This window comes from Lepus europaeus, chromosome 9 (genome assembly GCF_033115175.1).
Source record: "Lepus europaeus isolate LE1 chromosome 9, mLepTim1.pri, whole genome shotgun sequence".
Lineage (NCBI taxonomy): Eukaryota > Metazoa > Chordata > Mammalia > Lagomorpha > Leporidae > Lepus > Lepus europaeus.
The window spans coordinates 53,905,801-53,918,840 of NC_084835.1; the positions used below are offsets into that span (position 1 = coordinate 53,905,801).

General features: G+C 36.4%; 1 protein-coding gene across 3 annotated transcripts in view; it reads left to right on the top strand.

Moving 5' to 3' along the window:
• The window catches only part of LOC133766538 (contactin-associated protein-like 3), a 181,170-nt gene that overhangs the window by 136,889 nt on the left and 31,241 nt on the right, over positions 1 to 13,040 (top strand). For all 3 annotated transcript variants that reach the window (XM_062200213.1, XM_062200212.1, XM_062200214.1), the window contains one exon: positions 5,723 to 5,879. In XM_062200213.1, the coding sequence (XP_062056197.1) occupies positions 5,723 to 5,879 (157 nt within the window). The remainder of the gene's footprint in view (positions 1 to 5,722; positions 5,880 to 13,040) is intronic.

The window sequence follows — 13,040 nt, forward strand, 5'->3', positions numbered from 1 at the left end:
TATTACAAATGATGATCTACTATTTATATATTATTATTAACTAAATTCCACAGTATGCATTAGGGTTCACTCATGTTAGATAAGCATATGATGTTATGTATTCATTATGCTGCAATACAGAATAGTTTCACTGCCTGTAATCTCTCTTGTGCTCTAACTATTCATTTCCATCTTACTCCTCACCACACTTTCCCTCTTGAAACCTTTGCAGCTGACTTTCTACAGTTCTATAGTTCTGGCTGTTCCAGAATGTCATATCGTAGCTGTCTTTTCAGAATGACTTCTTTCACTGTACAATATGCATTTAAAGTTTTTCCATGGTATTTGTTTATTTTGTGGCCTGATGGCCTGTTTATTTGTATCACTAAATAATAACCCACTGGATGTTATGTGCCACAGTTTGTTTATTCAGTCACCTATTGAAGGACATTTTGATTGCTTCTAATTTTGGGTAATGGTAAGTAAAGCTGCTGTGAATATTTATGTGCAAGTTTTATGTGGGCATACATTTTCAACTAATTTGAGGAAATACCTAGGAGTACAATTGCTAGATCTTATGGTCAGACTGCTTCACTTATTAAGAAAGTACAAATTGTCTTCCAAAGTAAATAAATAAATCTTTAAAAAACTCATCAACATACCCAAGATTACTTTTGATTTTTTTTTCTGTTTGATTTCTAAAAGTTTTGTAGTGTACATTTAGATCTATAATCCATTTTGAGCTAATTTTTTGTTGAAATTGTAAAATTAATTGTAAAGTTCCTTTTGTTTGTGCATGGGGATGTTCAGTTTGCTGAAAATACAATATCCTGTCTTCATTGACAGTCTTTGCTCTTTTTCATAGACCTATTGTTACTTTTGTATAGGTGTATTTCTGACCTCTCATTGTATTCCATTGATCTATTTGTGATTTTTTCATTGCCACAGTGTGTTGAATATCATATCTTTAGAGTGAGTCTTCAGGTCAAGCAGCATTGGTCTCTGACTTTGTTCTTATTTCTTCAGAGGTCTGTTGGCTATTATGAGTCTTGTCTCTCTTTATACACTTTAGGATCAGATCCTCAACATTCACAAAGCAATTTGCAGATATTTCATATTTAATTTGGCAGAGTGTATATTTTTCCATCTTTTTACTTTTAACCTACCTATGTTGTTGAATTAGAAGTGGAACATAATAATTCTGTCATTTAAAAAAAATGTACTTTACCAATCTCTTCTTTTTAATTAGTATATTTTAATCATCTGCATCTAGGTCGGCGCCATGGCTCACTAGGCTAATCCTCTGCCTGTGGCGCTGGCACCCTGGGTTCTAGTCCCAGTTGGGGCGCCGGATTTTGTCCCGGTTGCTCCTCTTCCAATCCAGTTCTCTGCTGTGGCCCGGGAAGGCAGTGTAGGATGGCCCAAGTGCTTGGGCCCTGCACGGGCATGGGAGACCAGGAGGAAGCACCTGGCTCCTAGCTTCGGATCGGTGCAGCACGTCAGCCATAGCAGCCACTTGGGGGGTGAACCAACAGAAGGAAGACCTTTCTCTCTGTCTCTCTCTCTCACTGTCTAACTCTGCCTGTCAAAAAAAAAAAATCATCTACATCTAAAGTATGTATAAACATGTGAGTGCTTAAGTCTTCCATTTCATCATTTATTTTGTCATTTTCTCAATTTCTCATTTCTCTGACTTTTTCAATTTACTATAATACTTTTTTTAGTAATATGCCTTGATTTATAATGTCTTTTAGTGCTTGGTGTAGTTTCTTACTGATAAGCAATACTACAATATAAGTTTGTGACTTATTACATCAATTTATAAAATTTTAGCACTTTGAAATGTGGAGTTTTTACATCCATTTAGATTATTTGTCCTTCCAATTTCTATGTATCATTTTCTTTAATATCAGATAGTATGGTACCTTTTGTATCAGTTATCATATATCATTTCAAAAATTAGTAAGATGGGTAGTTTATTGCATTTATTTATTTTTTTTCCTGCTCTTTCCATTGTTTTGGTTTTTTGTTCACTAATGTTCATGGATTCCTTATTCAATTATTTTTTTCTGCTTGTAAAACTTCCTTCAGTCATTCTTTTGGGGATTGTCTATTTGAAACAAATTCATCTTGAGTTTTTATTGACATTTCATTGTGGGTTTTTTTTGAAGATTTATTTATTTATTTATAAGTCAAAGTTACAGAGAGAGATGGAGAGAGAGAGAGAGAGAGAGAGAGAGAGAGGATCTTCCATCTACTGGTTCATTCCCCAAGTGGCCACCATGGGCAGGGTTGGTCCAGGTCAAAACCTGGAGCCAGGAGCTTTATCCAGATCACCCACATGGGTATCAGGGGCCCAAATACTTGGGCTGTCTTCTGCTGCTTTTCCCACGCCATTAGCAGGGAGCTGGATTAGAAGTGGAGCCTCCAAGACATGAATCAGCACCCACATGGGATGCTGATGTCACAGGCAGTGCCTTTACTCACTACACCAGAACGACACCCCCTGAATTTTACTCTTGAAGGACAGTTTCCTTGGATACAGAATTTTTAGCTTTGCTTCTAGCCCTCAAGAAAATTCGCCATTTCAATTTCTATGATTTCAAATGAGCAATTTTCTATCATTCAAATTTGTATTTTGTAGGTGGGCTTTTGGTCTAATGGTTAAGATGCAGGCTAAGACACCCATGTCCCATAACAGAGTGCCTGGTTTCAATACCTAGCTCCCACTCTTGACTCTAGCTTCCTGCTGGTGCAGGCTCTGGGAGGCAGAGGTGATGGCTTCTGCAACCTAGGTTGGAGATTTGGATTGAGTTCCTGGCTTCCAGCTTCAGTCCCAGCTCCTGGCCCAGCACCACTGGGGGCATTTGGTAAATCACCAGCAGATGGTAACTTTGTGCCTCTCTGTCTTCTCTATCTCTCTGTCTTTGTCTCTCTGTGTTTGTGTGTGTGGATGAGTGTGTGTTTCTGCCTCTCAAATAAATAAATATTTAAAATAATTTTCTATCAATGCTGACTACTTTCTTTTTGTGTTTTTTTTTTAAAGACTTATTTATTTATTAAAATGCAGAGTTACAGAGAGAGAGAGAGAGACAGAAACAGATCTTCCATCCTCTGGTTTACTCCCCAAATGACCACAACTGCTGGGGCTGGGCCAGGCCAAAGCCAAGAGCCTAAAACTCCATTTGGATTCCTCACAGAGGTGCAGAGGCCCAATTACTTAGGCCATCTCCCTTTACCTTCCCAGGTATATTAACAGGGAGCTGGTTTGGAAGCAGAGCAGCAGGGATTTGAATTGTGCTCATATGGAATGATGGCATCGTAGACAGTGGCTTAACCTGCCATACAACACCGGCCCCATCTGGCTACTTTCAAGATCTTTTCTTTGTATTTGGTTTTCAAAAGTTTGCTGATAATCTTGTTTTGGGTGTTTTTGAGGTTTATCCTTTCTGGAATTTATACTTCTTGGATTTGTGGGTATGTGTCTTTCACTACATTTGGGAAATTTGCAGCCAATATTTCTTCAAACATTCTTTCAGTCCCACTTCCTTCTTCAGCTTCCAAATACTAAATCTTTTGTTAATGTCTATTCCTTGACGGTTCTCTTTTTAATTTTCTATTTTCCTTGTTTTTGTCAGAGTGTATAATCTGTTGATCTGTCTTCAAATTTTCTGATTCTGGCCTCTTCTTCACTCTGTTTTGAACCCTCTCAGTGAATTTTTTTTAGTGTATGTTTCTTTTTGATTTCTGTAATTTCCGTTAAATTTTTTGTGACTTCTCTTTCTTCCAGTTTTCACTTTTGAAGGGAATTTGTAATTGCTTGTCTAATTGTTTTTAAATGATGTTTGTGCTTAAAATCTTTGTCAGGTAGTTCTAGCCCAGTTCATCCTCACTGTTGGTGTCAGTTGATGGTATTTGGCAACTCTCTCTCTCTCTCTCTCTCTCTCTATATATATATATATATATATATATATATATGACTCTATTTGTTTGGCATGATTGGTGATTTTTCCAGTGGTTATGAAGTAGGCAGGCATACGGGCTTAAATTGATTAGGTTTGTGAGCTGGAAGACCACTCCTTCACCACACCCCTGTGTGACCTCTTGCCCCTACCTGGCCACATCTGAGTGCCCACCAGCCAATCAGGTTAATTAGCCACTCCCCTTTGAGAGTGGATTAAAAGCCTGAAACAGGGTGTGTCCACCCCTTTCCTCCATTTCCCTCTCCTTAGCCTCTTGTCAGAAGGAGTCTGGTTGTAGCCCTGCGCTTCCAGGCCACATGGCCTTTAGGCCACCCGCCCTATGCTTCCTGGCCTACCTGCCCCATGCTTCCTGGCCTAGATGCTCTTCCATGTGGCTGGTTCCTGGTACACGGTACGAACCCAGATTTACCCCCTCTCTTAAATAAAGCTTTCACTTTTCTATGCATCTTTCGCACTAAATAAAAATTTTAAATGTACCATGCTGCCTCGTTCATTTATGCCGGTATTTAGAATTATTCTCTAAATATTAGGCAAGAACCCACTCGGGCTTATTAATATTGGGGATTTATTAAAAAGTGTATGGTGATATCGAATGGCACCCCAAATCCCGATAACATATGTGGCACCCCAGAAGGGATTTCTGGGGAACTTTAAGAGGCCATGTTTTCGTATATATTTTAGGGGGCCAAATTCCGATATCAGTTGTGTTCTGGAAATCTCGATTTTGTTAATTGTGTGAGAAGACTTTGTTTCCTATTTAAGTTTTGGTTTTAATGGACAGCCACTGTCCTTAGATTTAGTATAAAGATTTTGGCCTATTTTATAGGCTGTGGTTCCAGTAATAATCTGATTTTATTCCCCTGTAGCACTATTTTGTTTAGTTTACTTCGGCTCTACTACTCAAGCCCCTGTTGCTCCCTACTTGGTGCTTGAGGGAGCAGAAAGGGATGGATGTCCATATATTTCAGCCCACAGCACACCTGCTTTCCAATCGTTCTAACTTCACTGGAATGTGTACCCTGACCATGCCAAGCAGCAACTTTTGTCCTAATATATGGTTCTGTTGACATAATGCAGTCTGCCTCTATTTCTTAAGCATTTCACTGTTGAGGAAGAGATGGTGCTGAACATCTGTGCTAATCACAGCAGACATAAAGGCACTCAGTTTGGGGGCATAAGGTTTACCTCAGGCATGAAGAAGGCCTATTAACATTGTTTCTTTGGCCTCCAAATAAGAAGGCAGGCCATCCAATGCAGGAAATCACTTCAAAAAATTTATATCTTTACAGAGAGTACTGTTCTTTCTAAATGCTTAATATACAGATAATGTTCTGAGAAAAGTAGATGTGGTGATGAGCTAAATCAATGGCTTTGTTTAACATTAAACATGCTCAATGAGTATTTCATCATTTCAAATTTTATCTTTAGTGTATAAATTTCTATTGTTATTTTGGTGGCCAATGTTCTCGAATGTCCTTTGTGTGGAAAGTATGTAATGTCATTCCATAAATGTTAAGGACTCATTTTTAATAAAGTAAAATAGATGGGGATTGTTTCGGTTTAGATATTGAAATATTGGAAGAAAAATGGGTAGGTTAACATGCTTAAAGAAACTTGTTTATTGCAGAGTAAAACATACATTCTCATTTTCTCTGCCCCCTCACAGTCAGTCACTTTAAACTTGAAAATAAAGGGGAGGTGCTGGCAATGGGAGGAAAAGTAGATATCACCATATCACCTTTCTCATCCTTGTCTTTCAGATGGAAGCCCACTGAGCTGGTGGAGTGGAAGAACCAATGAAACACTCACATACTGGGGAGGCTCTTGGCCTGATGCTCAAAGATGTACTTGTGGATTAGAAGGCAACTGCACAGGTTCCCAGTATCACTGCAACTGTGATGCTGACTGGAATGCATGGTGATTTCCATATGATTTCCCTGCACAAAAAATGTAGTTCATATTCCTTAATTATGCATAGTTAAATGTCAGACAAGCTGTCAAAAAGTATTAACTAAAATATATTTGAGCAAATTAAAATTATAAGTTTTGATGAAATATGATCAGTTAATCTAAAGATTAAATTTCATGACTGAAGATTTACTGCACTGTGAATACTATGTATGGTGCATTTTATTCTTCTTGAAATGGAAAAACCTACTAAGCTGTCTTTCAATTCAATTGAATTTAATTAATCTAATAGTCATACAGCGCAGTACACTCATAGCAATAATTCAAAAGGTGATTTCCTCCAAATCTTTGTGTTAAATAGATTTGGGGAAAAATACTATATTTCCTATCATTCTTTTAGTAATGCACAGTAACCTTCTGAGAGGCCTTATACATCAGGACAGTTTATTTTTTTAAATCAGCACATTGCTAACTCATTAAATTCTTCTTTAGTGCAATACCAAGGCATCAGGAACTCAGTATTGTGGAGACAGTTTGGAACAACTAACACATGGGATTTTAGGGATTTTAAAATTGTATTTGAATCTTTTTTTTTTTAGCAGAATTTTCTTGTGTACATTGCAATGTTTCCTTTCTTAGGAGTCATTGGTCATCTTTTAGATTATTTCTTAGAAGTTTTATTTGTTATTTATGGTGTGAAACTGTTTAAAATCTCTAGATTCATGTAAGCAATTTAAACTTTTTTTTATAAAACAACTAGACTCTGTATAATATATTCTTTAAAAAATTTTCATAGTTAATACAGGTGTCAATATAGTTGGTTTGGCTGTAAGACATCTAATATAATCAACAATTTGATTCCTGGAAATTGAGTTTATTATTTTGTCTATATGGTATTCTACTTAATTGGCATAAAAAAGGCTGTTTTGCATCAGTTTAGAAATACTGTTGAATTTGAAAAGCACACTTAAATAGACTGGAGCATATAATTAGAATATATACTATATGCTTGCATCGAGATCATACTCTTCCTGAAGTTCAGAGTTACAAAATGGTTGTACAGGTTTATGAGATGGTCCTTTTCAATTATTTAATATTCAGTCCTAATACAGCTTTATCTCATCTTAAAAACTGAATGCAATTTTAGTAGTGGGAAAAGAATACTGACCCATAGTTTTAAATTTGGTCACCAGTAATTCCCAATCTTAGGTAACCCTTCATTAGTTAAAATGTCTTTGTAAAAATTAATATGTATGCTATGAGAATCTAATGACATTTTCTAGTTTGGGACTCCATAATGAGGCAAATAGCCAGATTCAAGTTTTCTTGAAGGGCATCTGTACTCATGAAAAAATGTTCCTTTTCCTGCATCCACAGATTTTCTGATTGTTCAGGGGAACCTCTAGATCACTAGCTGTTTCTTTCTTTTTTTTTTTAATTTTTTTTTTTTTGACAGGCAGAGTGGACAGTGAGAGAGAGAGACAGAGAAAAAGGTCTTCCTTTTGCCGTTGCTTCACCCTCCAATGGCCGCCACGGTTGGTGTGTTGCGGCTGGCGCACCACGCTGATCCGATGGCAGGAGCCAGGTGCTTCTCCTGGTCTCCCATGCGGGTGCAGGGCCCAAGCACTTGGGCCATCCTCCACTGCACTCCAGGGCCACAGTAGAGAGCTGGCCTGGAAGAGGGGCAACCGGGACAGAATCCGGTGCCCCAACCCGGACTAGAACCTGGTGCGCCAGCGCCGCAAGGCGGAGGATTAGCCTAGTGAGCCGCGGCGCCAGCCTACACTAGCTGTTTCTACCTCAGTTCTCTGCAGATCAGATCAGAGACATTTGGCAGGGCCTTGAGTGATGCAGAATAGTATATGCTCATATCCTAGTGATTTTATAATGTAGTTTGCATTATTATGACTTTTTTAAGTTATAAAACACACTATCAATATTAAGTGTCTACCTGTTTTTTCTTTTAAATTTGAATATCAGAGGGACAAGGAGAGAAAAAGATCTTGCATCTGCTGATTCACTCTCCAGATGCACACAATAGCCAGGGAAGGCCTGGAGCCAGAAACCCTTAATTCAATCCAAGTCTCCCAAATGAGGGGCAGGGACTCAGCTACTTGAGTCATCCCCTCCTGCCTCCCATGTTGTAGGTTGTCAAAAAAATACAAATCCAGAGCAGAAACTAGAGGAGAACCCAGGCACTCTAAAATAGAATAGGAACATCTCAATTGTCTTCTTAACCCCTGTGACAAACTCCCACCCCATTAACATAGACTTCACATTTGCTTGGGGGCAAATATGAAGCACTTGAAGAATACAGTCATTTGTATTGAGTGACCTCCTTACCTACTGAGTATCGAGGAGAGGAACAGGAGAAATAGTTGATTCAAGTCCTCTGACACCCTTAGCCTTGTCTGCTTCAATTAGTAAAATGTGACAGAGACCCAGGCTTTTCCTTTGAAAGAAAGTTTAGGAGGGAAGCAGAAAGACAAAGTCACAGCCCATCCTAATTTCAAAAACGGGGAGAGTGAGGTCATTTGATTTTTAAACTTATTCGCTTTGACGTTCCCAGGAGACAGAGCTTATTCAACAAGAATGTAAGAACATAACTAATTCTTTCATGATGTATTTTGTAAATGAAGGTGTGTAATGGATGGGATGGATAGATAAGGGATTCCAATTTCTCTTTTAATTTTCTGGACAACTGAAATTAATTTTTATCAGTTTTTAAAATGAAATTTACCATATCATAAAAATTTTCTAATTAAAGTTAGAAGTATTGGAAAATCTGTAATTGTGATAGTGTTGATTGATTTATAGAAATAAGAATCTCAATCATGGTTTTTATTTAGTCTTTTAAAATTTTTTTAAGAATACAAATGTCATAAATACAACTTCAGGAATATAGTTATTCTTCCCACCCTACCCTCCCTCCCACCTCTCCTCCTCCTCCTCCCTCCCCCCTTACTAGTCCCATTCTCCATTAAGACTCATTTTCAATTTGTACACAGACGACCAACTCTACACTAAGTAAAGATTTCAACAATTCACACACACACACACACACACACTGTTTGAAAACTAGTTTTACAGTTAATTCTCATAATATAACTCATTGACAGAGGTCCTGCATGGGAAGTTAGTGCACAGTGATTCCTCGTTAATTTAACAATTATTATTTTTTTTTTACACTCTTATGTATGACTTCAGTGACCACCACAGGAAGCTCTATTCAGTCTTTTTTTATAATAATTGAGATGCTAAGTGAGGTGCTAGTTTCCTGGTAGGAAGTTTATAACAAAAAAATATTATTCAGACAACAAATTGAATTCTTTTTATTATGTCTTTCTGTGCATATCTATTGATGTGCCCAGTGTTATTGTTACTATAAACTGTTAGCATTTTCCCACAAGTTTTCCCTATAATTATCAACTCATTTAAAGCATAATTTATGAAAAAATATTTATGATCACACAGTCCTCCAGTTAGAGCAAGAATTTTCCATCAAATAACTAATTACAACCTGTAAACCATATATCAGAAAGACAAATATATATAAAAGGAATTATAATAATTTACACTTTTAAACTATTCTCCAAGACAATACATGGATGTATGGTGAACAGTGTTCAAAGAAACCTATTTATTCTCCAAAATAGGTTTTGAAGATAGTTGAATTATCTTCAAAAACCCAGTTTATTTTGCTAGTTACAAGTATAATGATGACACACATATCTATAATATTATTTTACTTCTCAGAATGTTAATAGGTGTGATAGCTTCAAAGTTCTCTAAAAATATAAGAACAAATAGCATGTAAGGATTCATTAGAGAAAATGCTTAAGATTCCCCAAGCAGATGCTATATAAATACAAAATAATATCTATTCAAGTTGCTTTATGTGCTAATGAGTTAAAAAATAAATAACATAACATAAAATTTTAAAAAAACTTACAGATGTGACAGTTAAAGGCAAAAAAAAATAAAATAAATGTCAAAGTTTGGAAAAGAAGAAACAAAGTTGGCAGATACTGTAGATAACAGGACTGCCTACATAGAAAATCCAAGGTAATACAAAGATATATTAACAGGATAAATGAGAATTCACTTAAGTTATAATTTAGTTTCTGTGTTATATATAAATATTATATATTAATTAAAATCAATTTATAATTCATTAATAATGATAAATTACTTGAAATTCTATACAAATATAAGATCTTTACTATTTAAAAATCTGATCAAATTATTTGCAATAATAAAAAATGCAAAGTTCTGTGAGCTAACTTCAATAGTTTTTATAAAAAATTATAAGACTTTTTAAACTTTTATTTAATAAATATAAATTTCCAAAAGTACAGCTCATGGATTATAGCGGCTTTTTACCCCCATAACCTCTCTCCCACCTGCAACCATCCCATTTCCCTCTCCCTCTCCCATCCCATTCACATCAAGATTCATTTTCAATTATCTTTATATACAGAAGATCAATTCAGTATATATTAAGTAAAGATTTCAACAGTTTGAACCCACACAGAAACACAAAGTGTAAAATACTGTTTGAGTACTAGTTATAGCATTTATTCACATTGTACAACACATTAAGGACAGAGTTCCTACATGGGGAGTAAGTACACAGTGACTCCTGTTGTTGATTTAACAATTGACACTCTTATTTATGGCTTCAATAATAACCCAAGGCTCTTGTCATGAGTTGCCAAGGCTATGGAAACCTCATGAGTTCGCCAACTCTGATCTTCTTTAGACGAGGTCATTGTCAAAGTGGAAGTTCTCTCCTCCCTTCAGAGAAAAATACCTCCTTTGATGGCCCGTCATTTCTGCTGGGATCTCACTCACAGAGATCTTTCATTTAGGTCATTATTATTTTTTTTTTCCAGAGTGTCTTGGCTTTTCATGCCTGAAATACTCTTATGGGCTTTGTAGCCAGATCTAGATGCCTTAAGGGCTGATTCTGAGGCCAGAGTGCTGTTTAGGACATCTGCCATTCTATGAGTCTGCTGTGTATCCCACTTCCCATGTTGGATTGTGCTCTCCTTTTTAATTCTTTCAGTTAGTATTAGCAGACACTAGTCTTGTTTATGTGATCCCTTTGACTCTTAATCCTATCATTATGATCAATTATGAACTGCAACTGATCACTTTGACTAGTGAGATGGCATTGGTACATGCCACCTTGATGGGATTGAATTGGAATCCTCTGGCACATTTCTAACTCTACCATTTGTGGCAAGTCCGATTGAGCATGTGCCAAACTGTACATCTCCTCCCTCTGTTATTCCCACTCTTATATTTAACAGGGATTACTTTTCAGTTAGTCTTAAACACCTAAGAATAATTGTGTTAATTACAGAGTTCAACCAATAGTATTAAGTAGAACAAAAAAAAATACTAAAAGGGATAAAATATGAAATTGTACATCAACAGTCAGGACAAGGGCTGATCAAGTCACTGTTTCTCATAGTGTCCATTTCACTTCAACAGGTTTCCTTTTTGATGCTCGGTTAGTTGTCACTGATCAGGGAGAACATATGATATTTGTCCCTTTGGGACTGGCTTAATTCACTCAGCATGATGTTTTCAAGATTCTTCCATTTTGTTGTAAATGACCAGATTTCTTTCTTTCTTTTTTTTTTGTGCTCTATAGGATTCTATAGAGTACATATCCCATAATTTCTTTATCCAGTCTACTGTTGATGGGCATTTAGATTGATTCCAGGTCTTAGCTATTGTCAATTGAGCTGCAATAATCATTGAGGTGCAGACAGCTTTTTTTTTTTCTTTTTTCTTTTTTTTTTTTTTTGCCAATTAAATTTCCTTTGGGTAAATTCCAAGGAGTGGGATGGCTGGGTTGTATGGTAGGGTTATATTCAGGTTTCTGAGGAATATCCAAACTGACTTCCATAGTGGCTTTACCAGTTTGCATTCCCACCAACAGTGGGTTAGTGTCCCCTTTTCCCCACATCCTCACCAGCATTTGTTGTTGGTGGATTTCTGAATGTGAGCCATTCTCACCAGGGTGAGGTGAAACCTCATTGTGGTTTTGATTTGCATTTCCCTGATTACTAGTGATCCTGAACATTTTTTCATGTGTCTGTTGGCCATTTGGATTTCCTCTTTTGAAAAATGTCTATTGAGGTCCTTGGCCCATCTCTTAAGTGGGTTGTTTGTTTTGTGGTTGTGGAGTTTCTTGATCTCTTTGTAGAAAGAATTAAGGATAATCAAATATAGATGGATTCAGAACTGTCATATTTAGTACAACTAGTCTGTTAAAACAGTGGCTCTCTATCAGAGCACCTTTCACCTCCATGGGACATTAGGCATTCTCTGAAGACATTTTCATTGTCACAGAGGAAGGAAGTTGGTTCTATGGTATCTAGAAACTGTAGGTACTTACTAGTATGTAGTAAGTAGAAGTCAAGGGTGCTGCTAAATATACTGTAATGAACAATACAGATCCACAAAAAAATTTCCCAATCCAAAGTATCAATAATGCTGCTTTTGTAAAATCCTCTTCGAAGATGTAATTCACTCTAATTAATCGGAAACTTAATGAAATTCTAAATAAATGCCAGTGCTTTATCCATCTGTGTGCATTGCAACAAGATGACTTTCAAATTTAAATGAAAAACTGAGTGAAAGAAGAAGAAATTTTAAGATGAAAAACAAAATGAAGTGACTAGTCCAATCAGATCCATAAATAGTAATCAGGGCAGGTAGAATCCACCAAGAGATAGGCAGATAAGCCAGATAAACCACATAAACAGAAATTGAGAATCTTTGTATGTTCAAAGTGAATTAGTTGTGGATTGGTGTGATTGTTATTACCCCCAAACATTAAATGTTAAAGTTGACTCAAAATTCTCTTACCTGGAAACTTCTAAAATGTATACCCCTCCTTTGCATCAAATAAAATTCCTTGGCAAACAATTAGTAGTAAATCTTAGGAGTTTTTATACATCCTATATAATTTATTCCTATTTATAGCATACCTCCTATATAATTTATGGAGCAGTAGGAACTTTAAAGCAAATATGTCTGGAAGTTCTCTTATTGAACTTTTTTAAAGCTTTATTTATTGATTTGAAAGTCAGAGTTACACAGAGAGAGGAGAGGCAGAGAGAGGTCTTCCATCCATTGGTTCGCTCCCCAAAT